The 21,109-nt window shown below is 39.9% G+C and overlaps 1 protein-coding gene across 4 annotated transcripts; it reads right to left on the bottom strand.

Annotated features, from left to right (window-relative positions):
* Window positions 1-1,920: 1,920 nt before the first annotated feature.
* ints1 (integrator complex subunit 1) lies at window positions 1,921-19,363 on the bottom strand. Of its 4 annotated transcripts, none has more exons than XM_014333013.2 (48): window positions 19,200-19,363; window positions 18,721-18,840; window positions 18,328-18,618; window positions 18,016-18,212; window positions 17,737-17,874; window positions 17,494-17,653; window positions 17,304-17,409; window positions 16,936-17,122; window positions 16,610-16,755; window positions 16,378-16,519; window positions 16,113-16,289; window positions 15,921-16,029; window positions 15,717-15,837; window positions 15,553-15,630; window positions 15,292-15,449; window positions 14,932-15,031; window positions 14,751-14,842; window positions 14,595-14,655; window positions 14,312-14,509; window positions 13,988-14,117; window positions 12,949-13,128; window positions 12,635-12,784; window positions 12,365-12,544; window positions 12,172-12,276; window positions 11,895-12,062; window positions 11,222-11,333; window positions 10,982-11,140; window positions 10,744-10,890; window positions 10,530-10,628; window positions 10,208-10,332; window positions 9,751-10,005; window positions 9,486-9,645; window positions 9,271-9,402; window positions 8,901-9,069; window positions 8,213-8,339; window positions 7,992-8,107; window positions 7,800-7,887; window positions 7,455-7,705; window positions 5,860-5,989; window positions 5,110-5,243; window positions 4,788-4,980; window positions 4,539-4,663; window positions 4,330-4,439; window positions 3,991-4,104; window positions 3,815-3,885; window positions 3,634-3,725; window positions 3,321-3,430; window positions 1,921-2,835 (listed from the first exon to the last, which is right to left on the bottom strand). In XM_014333013.2, exons 2-48 carry the CDS (start codon window positions 18,773-18,775, stop codon window positions 2,720-2,722), a joined length of 6,564 nt encoding a protein of 2,187 aa, XP_014188499.1. In that variant the 5' UTR covers window positions 18,776-18,840; window positions 19,200-19,363; the 3' UTR covers window positions 1,921-2,719. The 4 variants fall into 4 exon arrangements, with proteins under 4 accessions (XP_014188499.1, XP_005920341.1, XP_014188500.1 ...); XM_005920279.3 differs by having other exon boundaries at window positions 18,328-18,603; XM_014333014.2 differs by having other exon boundaries at window positions 19,235-19,363.
* Window positions 19,364-21,109: the final 1,746 nt, after the last annotated feature.

Genomic DNA, 21,109 nt, shown 5'->3' with positions numbered 1-21,109 from the left:
GGTCGGCATTCCTGCTTGCCGCTCATTTACTGTCCACTTTGACATGGACGGGGAAAATCGGTGATTTTTCCAACACTTGCATGGTTGGTGCTGGAAGAAATATTAAGACTGTGTATTCAAATTAAAGTGATCTTACACTGAGCAAACCAATTATAGCATTCAAATTGTATAGTACCAAACAATTACAGCAAAATGTTCTGTAAAAATGAAAACTCCAAGCACTCGTTATGCACAAGTGACTGCTGTTAAAAAAATGAAAAGTGTACCGCAGGTTGAGATGGAGCTGAAATGTTTTAACCACAACTTAAACCGTTTGGTAGATTAGTCCACCCCCACCAAGGTCACGGCCTTAACACAAGAGCGTGTGTTTTGGGGGCTGGAGACCATATGAGAAGCCTCGGTGTTGGAGCTGCAAATAACCAGTGAGAAATCTGAAATGTGATAAGGAGCACCAACTAGCCACTGTTGTTTTGCAAGTGGTCATGACTACGAGCCAGAGTTGACGTTCACGGCATTAAATAAGAATAACATTTACTTTTATTCTGAACTCTTTACCCTTAAATCAGCAGTTAAAGCCGGTGCCAAAATACATTTAGTGCATAATTACTTTCTGCAGTAGATTTGGTTTTTTGAAAGGATTCTTTATTTTACCATGAAGCAAAATGTTAACTGTGATCACGCAAACATTTCGCTCTCTGCAGCTGCCTTTGAGTGCATCTGGATTGGTATGATGAATAAAGACAGAGGTTGTTAACTTGTCAGTGGTCCATCAGGCTATTCAGCAATAGGCTTGGCCCCCCCGCTCTCCCTCCCACCACTTCCTCGTTCGCTGTCACTCATCTCTGTTCCGCCTCACTGCTGTCCAGCCAATGGGATGCTGGCGCCGGACCAAGAGCCCAAGCTGCTTGGACTTGTGTAGTGTGCTGACTGATAACCATAAACAGAATTTTTGGCGAGTTACAGGACACCTTACAGGTGCAATTAACATATCACACAGCAAGTATGGTGCACGATATATATTTTCAAAACGTTTAAAATTTGAATTATGAACATCATTGTTGTCACAAGTCACCCTGTGACAGTCCCCCAATACGTTTTTATAGCACTTTGTCCAACAGTTTTGTTATTGTTGTTTTTTTTATAAGAAAAAACACATTATTTTGATCTGAAGAAAACCTGCTTCTAGCTGCCAGGCCCATATATCTCAATGGGTGACTGAACATTTCTGAATGACAGATTCCACTGACCCACCAGTGTGGGCATGTCTTACCATCACTGATGATCCTCAACCGTGCTGCGACTGCATCTCCACGTCCTCCTATGTAACAAAACACCAGGAGCACTCTAAGTTGTAAAACAGCCTACCCACATCACATCTTCAAAGAAGCCTTTGGTCTGTGTGATTGAACAATTACCACCATGGTTAATTTACCATAAATGTGGACGTCCACTTTGCTAGTTTACCGGCATGCCTGCACATTGTTTAACTTATCCCTTTGACTCCATCAAGAGGTTTCCAGATGAAGTCACTGGCACTGGGCAAAACAACTCACACTTTCATGGCAAAATGGTTTCCATCACAGCATGTGCATCACGCCTTTAATTTGTCTGTTACACCCCAGTGAAGAGCAAGCGTACATGTGACAGCTGTTTCCAGTTTTATCAGGATCCAAGAAATATTGGAATGAAATGAATCCTTACAGCATGAATTTTTCCTCAGTTCAATCTTTTTTTTGAGGTGCTAAAATATTATTTTGAAAGCTAATAATGGGTTCTTGTGAAATTTCTGTTGCTACATTTTGAACTTTAAACTGCTTTCCATATTAAGTTCCATCAAAGTGTCTCCACTGAGCTTCCAAACTACTGAAATATTACACTCCTCACATCCTGTCAGGTTGAGTTGAATGAAAAATAAAAAAGTGGCGTTTTCCAAAAGTTATTTTATTAAGTTCACAATAAGGTTGCTTCCAAATGGTGCGCAGGTTTGAAAGGAATTCACAGCACTGTTTAAACAGTTACACTTTTTCGTTTCTTAGTTTTAATGATTCACAAGCTCTTCGAACATTTTAATAACTAGTTAATAAATGAAAGCTCTTCTTGAAACCAACTAATACAGTCGAGAAAATAAGTTAAACTCTTAATTTCAAATTCTGGAAATTCAAAAATTCAAAGAAGGACTTCATTTTCAAAACTATTAAAAGTGTGAAGCCAAAAAACCCTTTTCTTTTTTCATGAAGCGTTGCATCTGTAAATAATTTAATAACTTCAGAAATGCAAAAGTTTCTCTCCAAATTACACCCCAAATTCTGAAATATGAATTCCTATATTATATTTATTTTTCATTATCTTCTGTTGAGAATTTCTTCAGCGTTATCCGCTCTGCTGTCTCCAACTAATATTCCTATATAATAATATGACCTTTTGATGTTCCATTTAACTTTATTGTTGAAGTAATCGAACCAAGTTAAATAATCCATATCTATTAAAATGTAGCACAGTAATACCTGTTCCATTATTACAATTACGCTGATTTTACCATTTTAATTATATTATTTTCATTTTATTCAATGGGATTTTTTATGCATTTCTTGAAGTTAATAAATTATCCTGAAATTACTGAACTGAATTTAAGGGATTGAAAAAACATAATATCAAGGTGTGGAACGCAAAGAATGACTGACAGCATTTTTAGTCAGACGTGGAGTCAAACACTTTATCGTTAGGTTGTTGCTTCCATGTGAAGGACTTTCATGGACTCTGAGATCATTGAACTGGTGTCGATTTGTCCGTAGATACCCACCAAAAACGCCTTGTAGAGCAAGATGTCTGCATGTTCTGGAGAGGGAGGGGGGGAAAGAGAACACGGCATCATTCAGCTACAAATGTGCGACAAAGACAAAGACCCTTGTTAACCTAAGACCCGAACTCTTCCATGGCATGCATTTTTTATTTCTCTTTGATATTTGGGCATATTGGGGCCCGATGAATGTAAAAACAAAGAATTACCTGATTTTTTTTTTTTTTTTTTACCTTATTTTCGTTTTTATGAAAAATGAGAGCCACATATGAGGATATTCGTTTAAAATTTTGATAGAACAGTAGCAGTATGATGTCCTCGTAAATGGTTATCAGGCCCTTGTGGAGTAAAATTGAGTATTTTGGTCTAAATAACCCAAAATGCGATGTCCACATATGTGGACGCCAAGTCCTAGGAGGTTAAATCACTTAAAATATTTAAAAATACACAATTTACAAAATGTTTAATATGTGGTTCGTTTGACCAGAATACCAGCGCAGGACTCACAGAAGTGTCTTCTTACCTTGACAGAGAAGCACATATTCCGGAAGATTCCTTAAAGCAGTCTGCACCACGTCAAAGTTGCCACTGCCCATGCAATACATGAAAGTTGGCAGGAAGTCTGTTGCCAGGCTACAACACAAGAAACACACACTCTTATGTAAGCAATCAGAAATTATATAAATATATGAACTAAAGAACAATGACAGCTAGAGATCAACATATTTTTTCATGACTATTGGCCTTTTTCCTCCTCTCAGTTATTGCCACACATTTTCTTTTGCTATCAGCATGTTTTCCTTTGAGTGGTTTGTCCTGAAATGCTTTGAACCTACCATGGATTATTTTGAATGCAGCGTAGGGCGAGACTGAAGGCCATGTTCCGACACAACTCCTCAGGCGAAGTCATGAGCCTCTGCAGATCATTCTACCAACAGAAACACAAGGTGGTGATTGACGTGTTTCACACTGAGACACTGCACTTGACCTTTTTTGTGTCCATTTTCTATGACTCACAATGAAGTACTGTATGATCTCTGGGCTCCTCCTTGACTTCTCATCCACCTCTGTCAACACCTCCAACACATCTATAGCAGTTAAGGGGGAGAGAAAAAAATGAGTGTATTACTCACTATAGGTATTAAAACACTACATTACTCAGTATGTTGTAGGACATAGAGGAGAGAAGTTACCCTCGACTGCCTCTCCCTTTGACATCTTTTTCAAGTACATTGTCATGTCTGCAGCGCTCAGTAAAAATGAGGCCGATATGTTGACTAAGGGCAGAGAACCTGCAGCCAAGTCGTCTGGTAAAGAGAAAAAAAATAAGATTAAAGAATTCACGCTTTTGTGGAAACCACAGTTTGCATAGAGAAATTACAAAAGATGCTCTCAAAGTGTATCACTGAAAACGTAGCAATGTATTCAGATATACAGTATGCCAGCAGGCACAAGGTGATCACTTGTAGCTTTAGTGTACCTACAAATTTAATTACACATGAGGATCAAATGTGGACAACAGCAACTCTTACCATCTCTCTCTTCTGTAGATACCTCTGCAGAAGAGCTTTTTACAGGCAAAGTGAGTCCAGCTAGGAGAGATTTCAGCTGGACCAAATCTGGATTTTCCGCACACAAACTCCTGAAACGAGAACAGAAAAATTTGCCAAGTCTTTCTGCAGACTTTTTTTAAGGTGTTTACCCATCAGGAATGCTTTTTAAAGTTACTGCTGCCACTTACTGTAAGATGTCAGAGTGCTTCTGTAGATAAGGAATGGCTGCTGCTGCGTCGTGCGTAATGTACTTCTGTGTAAACTGAAGAAACTTGTTAATGAAGACCAACGGCGAACGTGTCCTCTGGAAATTCTACAAGGCAAGAGAGAGGCACAAACATAAAAAAGAGACTATTAAAATCTTATTTGTAGCTCCTTTTGGTAGGATCCCGATACTAAATCCCCTAAAGAAGATTTGGAAACGTGGAGCTGCCCACCTGAAGGACCTTCATAAAAGACAGAAGGCAGTCTTGAAGCGCCCTCTGGTGATCACTGTGGAAAACAAGTGGCTGCAGAAGCTCCAGAATAGCGAGTACATTGCTGAAGAATGTCATGTGGTTTTGCTGGCGAAACTCCTGCATGTTTAGGTGCATGCGACCGTGTAGGAGGCCTGCAATCATGGGCAGGTGTCTGGAAGGTCAAAAGAAACAAAAGCGCATCAGTAATCAGCTTAAACACAACACACACATCTATAGTGGTGGATCATTTACAAGCTCATGCAACAAAAAACGGCATCATAGTTTAGTCTTTCTTTTTCACCTGAGTAACAGTACAGGGTGCGATACAGCCAACTTCCTGCAAGCGAGATTGGCATCAGACACGCGGCTCTCGGCAGACTTTGAGTCTCCTATATCAGCAAGCAGTGTGACCAGGCGATGCACCAGGACATCAAGCTGAGAAACATAACATTTGGCAGTAAGTGGTATGTAGTAGTGAAATTGTGATTTTAGGAATTCAGAAAACTTTATTTATTAGGTAGACAGAGACAAAATATTTGGCAAAAACACAATTCAGCATTATGAGAACTTTTAGTGGGGACATCGAGATGGTTTAACCATTAAGCAAAGCTGCAAGTTACGATGTGTGACCCGTTTCTAATACACAACATCATTGTGATCTACTGCTTCTGTTTAATTATATAAAAACTTTAAAATTCCCAACAGTATCCAGTATTCAGTTATGTTGTAATGCTGTAGTCATGTGAACTGCACATAAGGGGACCTTTAGCATGATATTGCTATAACTAATTGTAACACTGAATAAAGGGAAATAAGAATAATTACATTTAAAGACGCAATCAAATCACTCAATTACTTGTATTTAGTAAGAACTATACCATTCAGTCTACAGTAACATCTTGTTGCAAAGCTGGATCATTATTGGATCCTGGCATGTTGATGTTGTTTATACTTATAGTCCACCTTTACGTCGTTGGATACAAAAAAAATACATGAGGAGCCTACACAAGATTAGGCAGGAAGTTCTATAACAGAGGGAAGACATCTTTACCTTGCAGCTGCTGCCATCTGCTGCCCCGCCGCTGCTGAACGTGCTTTCAGGCAGGGCAACGTGCTGGATGACCTCAGGGAAGTGCAGATAGATCTGTAGCAGCAGGTTCTGGCACCTCTTACTCATTGCACTGAAAGCCAAAATAAACAAAACGCTAAGTATGCTATATGTTATGGTTCCACCATGAAAAGTTTCTTTGGGAGGCGGGGGGAAGACACCATTAATGCATTATTGGCTTAGAACAGTTCAGTTGTCCATCCTAAAGCTCCAAACTTAGCGAGAAAATAATCAAGAGTTTAATCCCTCATGTTATGGAGTTGTGTCACTTGGACCTTTTTATTTGACAGTAAATGGATGCTTACTTTTTGTGCAGTCACAGAACACTTGTCACAGCTTTTCTGCTCAAGCGAGCTAGAGTCCCATTGACTTTATAATGTAACTTTTATCAAATTCACTCAAACTAATCTTTTTGCAAGTGATTATACACCGAGCTGACGTGACACCAGTTTAAGGAACACGACATAGTAGTTCCCTATTATTTATGTCTGTAGGCAACAACAATTAACATATATTAACACAAGCTATTGACATGAATAGCTTGATGCAATTCAGAGGTATTCACCTTCGAGTCAATGCAGTTTTATAAAATCCTCTTACTTGCTAAGGCTCTTGTCAGGCTCAAATGATGCACTTCTACTAAATGAGCAGTTTATTACAGCTATGCATTAAGCAAATCAGAGCGACCTTGACCAAGAGTAAAACATCGGCTCACTGTTCAATAGTTTCTGTGTAATTGGAATAAACACCAGCTTATCTGTCAGCAAGCTCTCGCAAGAAGAATGCTTAACATACAATCAAGTATTTACTTGACACAAGGCCGAAACCCTCTACTTTCAACATGTTTTTATCCCGCCATATTTTCACTAGCAACCATTTCACCAAACAGCTTAACTGCACTTAAATTACTGTAATTCTGAAGCTAATTTTCCTTGACCTTGGCCAAAGTTTCCTCATTAAAGTGGTTTAATAACCAGAGACATATTCATGAAAGGAGGGTTTGCCTCCACAAAGAGTTGCACCCTGATCTCTGACAGCTAAGTCAGTGCAGGAATTCACAACACAGGCAAGTTTAGAGCTTCAGCCTTAATCCTCTTGCCTTCATTATAATACACTGAGCTTTTAAAGAGATCACAGTACAGACGACTTCTGCTGGTTTTAATTTCACACCAATAGACCTAATTATCAAGTTTTCCCTGGTCCACAGCATTGTGGCTGACAGAGGAAGTCTGAAAAGTTCATCTGCACTGAGAAGGAAAATCTGGTGCGATTTACCCCAAGTTTATCAGCACAGCATAAGAAGGAAAAAATGACTTTCAGTATTGGGGCCAATTAGTGTGATCAATACAATGTGTCACAATAAGATTAATTGACTACTATGGTAAAATATCCACAACTAAATGCAATAAACATATGTGTTACCAACTAAGAATGGATAAAGAAAAAATCAATCTGAAAAAAAAAACCCCAAAAAGATGAAGAAACAGAGGAGGCGTTGCCGATAAATGCAGCAAATTTTTAAATAATATAAACCTTACCTGTCCTCCCATTTTTTTGAGCAGTTGATGAGGTACTCTGATACTTTCTTGATGTCTTCTAAATTTCCATTACAGTACGAGTGAAGGAGGGGCAGTCTGGATTGGATGAGGGAGCAGGGGGCCTGGTCCACACTGTTTTTGTCATCCTGGAGTGTGTCGTGGCTGTTAAGCTCTGATTCTGACAATATCAGGTCCATCAGGCTAATGAGCTCCTCTGAACTGAGCCGGAGAACAAACTTTTCAGTTTTCTTCTAAAAAGACCAAAAGGAGAGCACCAGTCACCAACATCAGCAGAAAAGAAATAAGAAAAAAAAAGGTGGTAACTATGAAAGCTTTTGATCCTACTTGAGGGATCTTCTGGTCACGTCCTTGCCAGATACGAGGAATGTGGCTGCACGCCCACAAGAAATCCAGAGCAGAGGATGGGTCCAGTCTAATAAAAGCAGCAAAGTGAAATTTTGAATTCTCTACACATAGGATAATCCTCAATAAAACCTCAAGACTGTGGCAGACAAAGGTTGTGATAAAACTACATACTTGTAGTCTCTGCGCTTGCTGAGAAGAGCACTGATACACTGCAGCAGAGTGGACCAGTTTGACTGATGTGTAAGCAAGGCCAAAAGATAAGGTCTGTAAGCTGGGGTCCCTCGTGCCTGAAACAGATAAACAGTAAGAAAGGATGCATCGCTAATGCCAAGCAAACACCTTCTCTGGTGTGATAAGCCAAGAACACTATCTGCACACAAGCCTTATCTTACCTTGTTGAGGGCAAACAGCAGCTTCTGTTGAAGGTCTGGACACACTGAAGTAACCTCAGGGTCAAGACGCTCCAGCCAATCAACCAGAAGCCCAGAGCTAAGTCCTGACTTTGTCACCTCTGAGCCACTGCCAAAGATCAAACCAAAGGATTAGTTTATACAAATGTAACTCAGCATCTGTTAACTACTAACAGGAGAGCTAAGGCACATCAATAATAATATTTAGTGTTAACAAAGTTGTACTGGTCAATTAGAAACAACAAACCAATTTTGAAGTTGTTACATGGAACCTGTCTTTGTCACCTTTAATTATCATTTTAGCCTCAATAATGACAACAAAGCTTTTAGAGCTACATCCCTTTTTGACAATTTACAGAGAGCATCCAATAGTGCTATTACTCCCTCTACTTGTACTCCTATCAGAAAATATATAACACAGTAAGCAACTTCTCAGTGGCAGAACTGATTACAGATGTCTTTGATGTCCATAGCACGTGCATCTGAAAAGCCACCACAAAGCTGAAAAGCTAATTCAACGTTAAATTCCAAATGGAGTTTAAAGTATAAGGCCACAGGCAGCAGGCGCTGTTCTGCTATTTGTCCCAGGCAGGCATGTTTGCCATCTAGTCCTGTCAAATATAAATGTTTCTTGCATGACTTGTGAGGGAAATAGAATTGTAGCGCTCACTTATTAGAATCCACTTCCTTTTTCACAGCTCGCTCCTCGCTTTCCTGAAGGAGCAAAGAAATCACCATAGCAACAGAGCCCGCTGTCCCATTCTGTGTACCAACAGTCATCAGCAGAGACAGTAGCTCCTCCAAATATGGTGACTTCACCTCCATCAGCCCTTGTAGCACTGAAAAATATTAATAAGTAGTGTATTTATCATAGGCTTTGGACCACCTTTATATTGTTTAAACACAATAAATGGGAGTATGGGAGTGATAGTTCCTAATTCAAGCTGCTGTATCTATCTATCTATCTATCTATCTATCTATCTATCTATCTATCTATCTATCTATCTATCTCCTAAACAATCCAGCGACTTCATTATTACCTTTGCCAACAAGTTCAGGTTCTGCATTACATTTCTCTCCAGTTTTCAGCATTGCTATGATGGCTCTCAGTGGAACTTCAGTATCTCTGCGATATGCCAACGCCTCAGCCAGGTGAAGGAAACCTGTACGTACTGCAAAGCAGAGAAACACATTACTCGCAGTTTATAGAAAATGAATAAAGCAGCATCTGCAAAGATATTACTGGCATACTCACCATCACTGAGCCTGTGCTTGTGAGAGTTCTGTCCAGCAAAAGATCTGAGCAGAGTCTTTAGTGGTCCTGCCTCTACAGTTGGGTTGTCTAACCAGATTAACATCTCAACAATGACTTTGAGAAACAGTGATGAGAAAGCAATGTCCTGGGAAACGAGACGCTGCAAAGAACATGCAGAAAGCAAAAGATGGGAATACTGTATTTAGAAGCTTTATAAAAATACATAGAAATATGAACTGACTCTGCTTGTGTATGTGTGTTCCACCTGATAGAGATGAAGCTGGCGCATAAGAGGGCAGGACAGAGAGTGACTCCGATGCATTGATATTACTATTGGCCCTGCATGAGCAGAAGCGAGCAAGGCTGCAATGGCCTGCAGGAGTCGAAATGCCAAACCACCCTGCTGAATCTGGCCCTGCTTAGCTCGCATTAACTCTTTAGCTAAGGCCTGTTGGAGGGCCAGGGAGACCTGACTGGGAGGAGGGCCATGCCAGCGGGGGTCCACTTTCAAGGGGAAAATCTATAAAGATTAAGAGAAAAAAAAAGTAGGAGAAGTTACCCAACATCAGTCTCAAAAGAAATAAACTACTTTTTATTTGGATTTAAAACTCAAATAAATAATAAAATTCAGCCCAAAGGAAATTGTAACTTGTCTACTAAGTGAGCTAATAGTTTAAATAATGCCAGAAAGAGTGGAGAAATAAATGGCCAGTACATCCTACCTGAAGCAACATGCCAGTGAGATCATCGTCAGGCCCGACTACAGGAAGCTGAGTGGCTGCTCTCATCTTCACAGAGCTGTGAGGAGTTTCCACTGTAACTTTGGCCTTACTTGTTTCAGATGAATCTGCCGGGAACAGTGCAATAAAAACATTAAATAATGTTGAAAATGCAATAAATTCTGAGGTGTAACTTTGCAATCTACTTCAAATTAAAGCCCAGGGCCGTGTACTGTTAGAAATCAAAGCATAATGTGGATAAACATTTAATCTATCCAGTGATTTTAATGTTTACTTAAATGTTTTACAGGATAAAGACACTGACCTCTGTGTGGAGGAAGAGAGGAACTGAGTAAAGAATGGAAAGTATGCCCCCCAGTGGCCCCTCGCTCATGCTGCACTTCAACCAAATGGGCCATGTAGTCTGTGACAGAGGATATACACAGTAAGATCAATGTTAAACAATTTTAAAATATCCCCCAAAAAGTAAAAAAACAAAACAAAAAACAGGTAGAACACAGAAGAAAAGAAAATCTTACGCTTGTCCATGATGTTTTGCTCTAAAGCCTGTGGATCATGGGACACAGCCTGATCCAAGTACTGCAAAAGTTTACTCATACTGGAGACTGGAATCCCAAAAGATTGAACAAAAAGCAGCAGCTGCTGAGCCTCGAGGTCTTGTAAAGCTGATAAAAGGGTACACACACATTCATTAAAAAGTAAAAAATGAATTATTTGATGAAAAACAAAGATTTTTATCCACATGACAAGTTGTACCTGCATCGACCAGTCGTGAGACCTCAGAACGAATCATCCTCAATTTCAACCAATCGGGAAGCAGCAGGGCTTCCTCTGAGGTGTCAACCAGGAAGGCAGTGGGTAGAGGTTTCTTGTCAGGAAACCAAATGTCCAAAAGCATGTGGAAATCACTCTCTCCTGTAATGATACACAGTGCTAAACTTGTTCTTACAGCCCTTTAGCAGTGCTGACAATGTACTTTAAAGCAAACAGGGCTACCTTTGGGTGGTCCCAGAGTTAGCAAGATAACAATAGCATGGACTACAAGAATGTGCATTGTAGCAGTCTCCCCTGTAGTCCAGCGTAGAAACACCTGGTCTTGAGATTCTGACTGTAAAACACAAAATAAAGCATGAAGTTACAAAATAAATGCATCTTTCCCTGGTGTATGTCCACAGTTTAAGAACAGAAATTACTCTTCGATTTAGAATGACTCTCAGGTGGAAGTTCAATATTTTCTGTCTTGGCTATTCAGTACTAGAATTTTTTTTTCTTTAACTCAAAACTGTTCAATGAAAACAGAAAAATTATTAGTTTACAAGGCCTAAAATCTTAACATTTATTTAAAAGAGGAGCTATTTTAAAAATTTCTGTTAACTTTCTTATCACTTAACTAGACTAGCTTTGCTAGGTTTAAAATAACTCTTATTTATCTTAAACGCAGCATTGGGCAGTTTTATCTCCCTTTAAGACCACCCTCCCTTAAAGAAGGAGGGTGGAGTCTAAAGCCTGAGCTTTTGGATCACAGGGATTACTTTTAGACAATTATTTGAATCTTTAATAGAGAATCCAACATTGTAACAGTAGTTATATGACTAAAAATGAGGAAAAGTTTAAATTGCTGTGGGCTAGTGAGAAGATCAAGAGAGCAGCATTCATCGCCAGTGCTCACCCAGCTGTAAAGATCCTCGCCCTCCTTGGTCTTCCTCATCCTCTTAATATACGTAGAGAAGATGGAGAGGAAAGCATAGAGCACAGCGTCAGACTCAGGTCTGCTGGAGTGTTTGGAAAAGAGGTTGTTCATGATGGTTGAACGCTCGACGATGAGCCGGGCAATGTCCTGCAGAGAGCAAAAGGGAGACCAAACCCATGTCAGCGCTGCTCATTGACAAAAAGAACGGTTTAAAATAAAGTGACATGTGGAAACTCAAGCAACTCGCTGTGATTACCAAAGCCAGGTCATTATGAGAAGCCTGCTCCTCCACTGGTGCATGCTGGGATAGATAGATGAGATAGGCACTGATCGTCTGTGGATCTGTCTCCATGTGAATGGCCTTTAGAAAGTTAACAGACATCAAAACTCTTATTAACCTTTATTAAAGTTTTAAACTTATTTCCAGTCCACTGTTGAGAAAAACTGACCTGCTGCAGGGCAGTGGATGTCATGCCCCTGACACTGTCAAACAAAGGGAGCTTGGGGAGGTCCTGTAGCAGCCACTGGTAACCTGGCAAGAGCTCAGCATCTGCAGAGTCTTCTTCCATGGGCTGGTCTCGCTCCTCCCCATCTTTCAGGCCTCCTTCAGTCAGCACCAAAGACAAACCCTGCACACAAATATGCAATGTATATTTTAAATAATGATTTACCTACAACACAACACCATGAAACATTTTTTTTTCCTTTCAGGACGGTACCTTCATGGCTAAGACTCTTGATGCCACTTGAGAAGAGCTGAGACGGCGCAGGAAGTAATCCAGTACTTCACATGTTGTCTGCTCATCAGCCTTGGGACCTAACAAAAGATCCTGGAGGCGCCCAAGTAATTGCCTCTGCTTTTGTTGTCTCTGACAGGAATAAAGATTAGAAATCATAGGATTAGTCATTAAGTCTTATTTTGTACCCAGATGCAAATTTCTATTATCAAGCACATGTATACATTTTATATGGAGGGTATGAATTTGGGATGAAACCCTGTAATTAAGAAATAATGTTAAACTAATTAAAATACTTGTCTCTTCTTGGCTTTCTGCTCTTTGCTTTCTCCTTCTTCATCATCGTCTATGAGCAAGCTGTCATCTGCAGCATCGTGAAGAAGGAATTCACACAGGCATTGCACTGGGAGCACATCCAAGGATCCCTCACTGGACTGGACCAAATCAGCCAACCATGGCATGGACTGAGAAGAAGCCTGTAAGGGATTGAAAATATACATTTTAACACTGACATTACAACAGCAACACAATTTATATTTTCTTCCAAGTCAGTCCCATTCAACCAATCAGTCTGGATGTGAGAGGTAGGGTACACCCAGAACAGTTTGCAGGGGTTACACAAAGAGAGAGACAACCACTCACACTAACAACTTAGAAACACCAAGTAAAGTACAAGTACATGCACTTCTGGGGAGAATCCACACAGGTACAGGGATAAATATGTAAACTCTACTCAGAAAGGCCAAAGACAGCAAGAGGATTTGAACCCAGAAGCAATGGTACTAACAACAACTCAACCATGCTAAAGCTTACAGCACTCTTGTGGTTTCCCATTCAAATACAAACCAGGTCAAACCCTGCTTAGCTCTTGAGATCAGATGAGAATCGGGCACACTCAGGGTGGTACAGCCTAAGCCCCAAGCCAAGCTAATATAGCTAATATGCACATCATATGATTGTTGAGGCATAATCTAATCTCTTATATCTAATATAATTATAATCTAATATTACATGTTCTTGGAAACATTAGATAAGTACTGAAGTCAATATAATACAACAATGACCAGGTCATTTTGGACATTTTAAAACTGATATGTTCCATGTAATGCCTTGAATTTGGTCATTGTTTGGCAATTACTGAAGATGAGTTTGAAAAAAATTTGAGTCGCAACAGACAAAACTCACTGATTAATAACATAAACTACTGCTCTTTTTTCAGTACTGTGGCTGAACTGTCGGGACTACAACAAAAAACTGAAAAGGGGGAAAAAATGGGTTATTTTATGGAGATCGGGGGGATGTAGAGTTTGGGAGAGTTATTGAAATGGTCATTACCTGTCTCTGGATGATGTTGAGAAGAAAGTCAGGGTTGCGACTGCGGCAAAGGAGGTGACCGAGACGCAGAGACTGGTTGAGACTTTTAACCTGCTCCTGGACCTGAGGAGGAGGTCTACGAGGAGGTCCCCTAAACACAAACACCACCATCAAATAAAAGCTAAGATTATTTGTTATGACTTCATTCACATTGTGATGGAAAGATATTGAGCTTATATAATTTTTTTCAGTAAAATAGGGGATTTCAAATGTCCTAATATATGAGCAAAAAGGTTTCATTCTAGTATGGGTGTCCACTCTCAAACAACTGTCTTGGTATCTTACTGTGGGTCCAAACTGGTAAGCTGAGACAAGAGCAAGCTGTTGCTCTCGGTGATGGTCTGTTTGGTTGAAGCTGCAGCCAAGTGGCTCTCAAAGGCTAAAATCTCTTGTTTCTCTCTCTGGGAGATCTGTAGCTCTCTGTTGATCATCTCTGTTTTTGTGTCCTCATCCGCAATGGTACAAGGAGGGTATGTATAGTTACTATAAAACCACAGAGACAAAAGTGTTAGCCAATCAGAATTATTACATTTAAATAATTTAACTGTTACTGATAATCTTTACTTACTTTGTCATAACCATCTCCATAAGCATTTTTAGGGTGGGATATCCATCCCAGGCAGCCAAACCTAAAAGAAAAAAAGATATCAGACACCACATCTGTCAACAGATACCTATAACAATTTATCTTATATGAAGATGTATGTAAATATGACTGCTGTACCTATCTTCTGAGGGTTAAATGCAGCCACAACAAGCAACAATAGCCATGCCTTCCAATAGAGTGTGGATATTGCCAAATTTGGTGGTTGGTACCTTAAACAAGAGTAGTCATTTGTTACTTAAGTCTGTAAACAGTATGACCTATATGTGTTCTTAAAAGCCATTAAGGATAAGTGACATACCCAGCAGGCAGTTGAATGTTCTCTGGGTGGTGGTATGTACACAGATTCAGAACAGCATCAATGAGCTGGATCCTCTCCACTCTCAGGACCTCGAGATCTGCTTAACAAGAAACAGGCAGACAACTCAGCAGCACGCATCGTGCCAAGAAAACTATAACAATGAAAATAGTCTTTCCTTTGTTCCTAACATTACTTAGCAGACGTAAAAAACATAAAAGTTGCCCCTTGAAATATTTATGGCAGCTCATTAAAGAGAGGCACAAGTGTTTAACAAATCTACAAACATTCGACTAGAGTTTATCATAAATAACTTTAACAGCAGTCATAAACATTTACAACCAAAATGGATCTTCCACAAACCATCTGACTGAACTCCGGCAGCTCTCTTAACCAGGTGATCAGCAAGCTCCATTGCGTCTGCCGGGCCCAGAGGCAAATCACGTGACAGCCCGATCACCAGAATACGCATCAGAGTGTCCTCCAAAAGAGGAACTTCAGAACAAAGGCGAAGGAAGAAACTGAGGAATGAAAAGAAAAGGTCCATAAAGTTACAGAAGCTAAAAAAAAAAATTAAGAAATAACAAAAAGCAAATTATGTGCTACTATTTCAGGGTTGCTCACTTTCTGTCGCTCTCCGGAGGCCAGTTGTCCCACTTGTAATATGTCTCAGGCTGCTCTGTGAAAAGCACTTTGTGAAGGCTGCAGACATGAAGCAGATAAATGATTTATAAAGCAGCAAAAATATTTCCACTTGGACAATCTACACATCTGCTACGGATACTGACCAGTGAACGTAGTCTTTTGCACCAAGTTTGCTGATGGTAGGAACAACAGTGTGAAGCCACCACACAGCATCTCTCTGGATGGCAGCAATCTGATTCTGAAAGGACCTCAGGACCTCAAGATCTGAAACAAACCAGACACATGTTTAACCCAAGCCAAGTCGAGCTACTTTAAATACAGCAGAAGGACAAATAGACAGAACGCACTCTTCTTCTCTCCTTTGTCCCATGCAATGCCTGCTTCCTTGACCTGAGCGGTGATGCCCAACATCATAGAAACAGTGAGTAAATCTGTCACCTGGATGACAAATCGCTCCTATGGGAGAAATAACCAAGTTTAAATGCATGAACGAAACAGCTTCAACAAAGTAGGCCTGCTGAATTTTCATATCCACTTACTTTAAACTCCATGTCAACATAGCTGGCCTCTTTTCTCTCCTGCATCAAACCAAAGCAAAAGGACTGGAAGTTGATCTCATGCTTAGTCTGTTTGATGATTTCTCTGAGCAAAGCTCTTGAGGCACGAAGGTAATCATCCTTATTGGTTAACAGGTCTTGGAACACCATTGCCAAGAACTGCCAAGACAAAGATAAAATTAAATGCAGAGTTTATTAAAAAATAATTTCATTTCTGTTGAAATTTTTCCAAACGATCTAGTTTTACCTTTGGAGCTTGCTCTGGGCTGTGCTGCAGCACTGTATGGAGGACTTGCATGTTATTGGGATTCCGGGCATTGGACAGCTCATTAAAGATGACGAGCTTCACCATAGTTCCCAGGTTGTCTCTGTGTGCATTTAGTAGCTCCCTGCAAAGATACACCCAAAGCTCCGGTTAGTGCGAATTACTGACTGTGATGACAAAATAGATGTGTGACAATAAGAACAACTTTACAGACCTGACACACAGCATGTAATGATTAAGAAGAACTTTGGGTTTGAGTCGGATCTTGATCAGGTTGGAGATAACCTCCATGTCATCTGCTCCGTGGGTGTTGCAGTTCATGCACAAAGACATCAGGAGGTCCTGAGCTGGGCGAGTCAACTGCAACCACAGAAAAACGTAAGCTAATGCTTAGTCGCCTACTTTTAATGTATTGCAATAGCTGTATCTTAAGAGGCCACATTTCACCTTTTATTTACACAAATCCTGCAACATATTATTAGTACAACTATATAACACTATGGATTTATTTAACACAGCTGTCAGTATCAAGGGTTTCACCTTTGGGTTCTGGAGCCACATCTCCAGCCTTTGCACCGCCATGAGTCTTGCCTCTTTGTAGCCACATGTGGCTGTGAGCAGACGCAACAGATTTCGGGACACATTGTCCATCGGCTGCCTGCGGTTCAACTGATCCCTGAGGACATCAAGCACATAGTCCTCCACACTCTCTGCAAGTTCGTCATACCTACAGGTTTCCAGTGAATAAGAACAATAAACACAAAATGATCAAGGAGCTCAGTGCATTGTTTCAATCATTTTTCATTGTTCAATTGTGAAAATTTAACCGCGTTACCTATATATGCTGTAAATCTGAACACACAGACTGTACGCTATGGCCGTCACATTTATGTTGGTAGCTTTCATACCTTGGCATAACCTGCCCTTCATCCTCAGGGCTGAGTTTCTCCTCAGCTATCAGCAACTCAGTCTGGCTGTCATCCTCATCTGGGGTTGATGGATGAGGGCTGCTACCTAAAGATCAAAAGCAGCATGACCAATCAGCACTTGTTTCTGACATCAGTAGTCCTGACTTACAGAAACCTGAATGTACCATACCTGCACTCAGATCTCCAGCAGAGCGGCCCGTATCAGCCTGGAGCAGCATACTCTTTGGGGGCATTTTTGTTCCAAAAGCAGTCTGAATGTTGTCAACAAAATTCTTACAGTGAGAGCTGTCCACCCAGATTCTTTCACCCAGAGAGTCCTCAATGTAAACCTGAAAGTATACGTCAGAAGGACAAATTATAGGAAGAGCTCATGCATGACAGAAATGTGTTTGAATTTTGTGGGTGTTCTCACTTTGACAAATATCTCTGGCCAGTTCTCATCCTCCTCGTATGCTGCCATCAGCAGATTGCATGCCAGAACAGAGACCAGGCTGTTGCCTTTTGCTTTAAAGTTGATAGAAGCATCCCTACGCAGGAGGCTGCACAAGGCCTAGTGACACAAGTGTAACACACGGAAAGTAACAAAGATTTTGTCAAATCAGTGAGGTTCACTTGGCGAAATATTGCAATGCTGATATACATTATTCATCTGTGTATATGTACTGAAGAATAACTGTGTTAAAAGAATTACCTCAATAATTCCCTCAGTTGCAAAAACATTGGGCTTGATTTTGGCCAGAAACATGAGGCTAAGGTAAAGTGTGATGTCAGGCTTGGCTCTGTTCATCTTGAGCTGTTTCACTGCTCCACACAGCAATCCCTCAATGCGATCGTCATTTCCTTCTGATTCAGCAGCTTCAATCTCGTCCAACAGCACTGCTGGAGAAACTGCCATAGAGAAACATATTTTTTTACTTTCCTTGTCAGTTGTCACCTGAAGATTTTCTGACATTTCTATCTCAAATTTTACAACACTTCAGAAATGCACAGGCTTCAAAGTTACCTTCAATAGGTACTACTGATGGCTCCTTTATTGAGGGCGATATAGCCCTCTTGTCCACTGCAGCAACATCAGCGAGACGTCCAAGGGCACTGACAGGAGGGGTGGTGGATAGTTTGGGCCGCTTAGTTAGGTTGGCTAGCCCTGATGAGGATGGCAGAGTGGAGGAAGTCTCTCTCTTGCGGTCAGCAGGTAAATTTGTAGAGGTTGCCTTCAGGAGGACAGCAGGGGCTTTCGGCTCTCCTCCCTGGCTCTTAGAGCCCAGAGCAATAAAATCTCCTGTAGGGGGATGGCCTGCAAAAATGCAGATGTTACAATTTTAGTTTCTCCTGCCTAGGTGCTATTCAACATGGAACACACAGCTAAGATTGGATTTGGTTGCACAAGTAGTCCGACCTGATGGTTTCGCTGCACTGGGGCGCCTAAGAGTTGTAGGCTTTGGACGATTCATATTTACTGGTAGGCACAATTACAATCAAAGTAGAGCGGGAGACATGTATGTGTCATATGTGTAGCCTGTGTAAAACAAAACAATAAATAAACATGAGGTTAGTAACAACAGCAAAGTTAAAAACCAGTAATAAATAGCAGTTTAAATCGCTCTAAATCTCTACAGCTAGTAAATCAAAGCATAAGAAGACTAGCAAGAAGGATGTGTTCAATGCCGCTTAGCACCATAAAGGTTATTAATTACATGTTTACAACACACAAGACAAAAAATGCTAGGCTAACAACGAAAACTATGGCTAGTATGACTACTAGCACGACGTTAAACGTTAACACTGCCAACTAACAGGCGTTAGGTTTCATTTAACTTAAATCAACCGTAATTCGTTTGATTAATATGCTCAATAAAAGTCATACTGATATGATACCTGGACGATATACTTCACACAAAAAAGTCATTCACCGCCTCAAAGCTATCAGACAGACAGAGCCGTGGTGGCTTCTTTTTCTCGACTGAAATTACTCGATAACACCAACAAGTAACAAGCGCCACCAAGCGCCAGGGAGGATCATGTACATCTACTTTGAGCGTCACCTCCGTATACGAACTTGCTCTCTTCTCTCAACTTTTTATTATTAAGGCATTTCCAATCAGTTCAAAGTAAAATAGTTCGTCGTATCCTTAAATGTCTATGCAGCAAACATTTGTGTGTAATTACTTTTACAGATTAAAATGGTTAACTCTTCCAATCATGGTGGTATTCTTATCTTTAACCCTCATCTGTAATATTTACGACAGAACTGCGCCATCACAGTTTTATGATTTTATTCCCCAGCTTCAGTACCAGTAGACGTGGTTTACAATATGTAAAAAAAAGTTAAAAATCTAATAATAAAAACTATATATGTTTAGCCAGTTTTATTTGCGGGGAAAAACTTATCATTTAATCACATCTGCCTTGGTAGACATGACAAATCTTCTCCTATAACTTTGTGTAAAACTTTGTAACAAGTTTTTTTAACCGGAAGTCGTATTATGTCATTGTTCCCGTAAGCTGACGAGCCAACGGTGATCGTCAGAGGGCGTCCTTATACAAAATAACGACATTATAGATTCATAATACATAACTGTTTCCATTTACTGTTGATATAGCATAGATAATGTGTGTATAATGCTGTCACAGTACTGTCTATGCTAATGTAATACACGTTAAAGGAAACGTGCTGTACACCACAGGGTTTGTACCATCACAGCAGAGGAACGTGTATATTTGTGTGTACTGTCATTGGTCAATACTTAATTTAAAACACCTTCCGGTCACCTCCAAAATAAAAGAAAACTTTTTTTTTCTTTTTTTTTAAAAAGCGAAGTAATTACGTGATATTACCAATTGGGGGCGCTAAAGATTCACACATTTTTCTTCTCCCTTTAGTGTTAATAACATGAAAATAAAAATAAACAAGAATGTGTTGATAAAAATGTTTTGTATCAAAATTACTGATGTTAACGCATGGTATGAAAAATAAATATGTGTTAATTGAAATAGTTTATGGTAAAATTAAGTTGAAATCAGTGTCACATAAAGAGACAGAAATAATATTTTACTACTCTCTACAGTATTTAAGTATATTTATATTTAAATATGTCATTTTTTTCAATAGAATCTCCAAAATCTTTTTCTATTGGAGAAAAATATGAGAATAACAGCAATGTTTTATAGTTTGACTCAGCTTTTTGATTAGGTCTTTTTCTAAAATCCCAAGTGAAAGATGAAGAAATGGCCAGCAGATGTCATCACTCTAACTCTATCAAATGCTGCAAAACCGTAAATCATTTTAAGCATAGTTACTGGCATTTGCTTAATGGGTTTCAGTCAGTGCCTTGCAAAGCTTTTTCATCATCACTTGTGCCAGAGTCTGCAGATATTTTGCCATCTCATAATCATAGTCATCATTATTTCTGCACACTGTTCCTCACTACAGCTTTAGACTGGTCGAGCTTGAAAAAAATACCCCTCTTCTTTCCCATTTAACCTTCATTTTTAGTCTCCTTTGTGTTCCCTTGTGAAGTCGGAGGACAAAAAGGCAAGCATTGCATTTGAACTGTGAGTTTTAAGCGCTTTATTCTGAATTAAGAGACAAGATAGCTCTCATCACTTCATTTGATTCACATCATGCGTTTAATTACTTTCATCCTTTGTGAAAATTAATTGAAAAAAATTAAATCCAAGCAAAACTTTGGCTGCTTTTAAGCTTAATAAAAGAACTGCATTTCGCTTTCAAAAACACCACAGCCAAAGGTCTGGAATGAGATGCAGGTCAATCAGCTATTCTACTA

The sequence above is a fragment of the Haplochromis burtoni genome, unplaced genomic scaffold (assembly GCF_018398535.1).
Source record: "Haplochromis burtoni strain Fernald_Lab_line unplaced genomic scaffold, NCSU_Asbu1 Contig_21, whole genome shotgun sequence".
Taxonomy (NCBI): Eukaryota; Metazoa; Chordata; class Actinopteri; order Cichliformes; family Cichlidae; genus Haplochromis; species Haplochromis burtoni.
The sequence above is the reverse complement of the archived record's forward strand: the minus strand, read 5'-3'. Positions and strand labels throughout refer to the sequence as shown.

Bases quoted from the DNA above. Each gene is read 5' to 3' on its own strand.
- ints1 (XM_014333013.2), bottom strand. From the start codon at position 18,775: ATGAATCGTCCAAAGCCTACAACTCTTAGGCGCCCCAGTGCAGCGAAA. The intron at 18,619-18,720 runs GTCGGACTACTT...GCATTTTTGCAG, and splicing joins CAGTGCAGCGAAACCATCAG to GCCATCCCCCTACAGGAGAT. The intron at 16,290-16,377 runs GTAAAACTAGAT...TTGTCTTGGCAG, and splicing joins GCCCAGAGCAAGCTCCAAAG to TTCTTGGCAATGGTGTTCCA.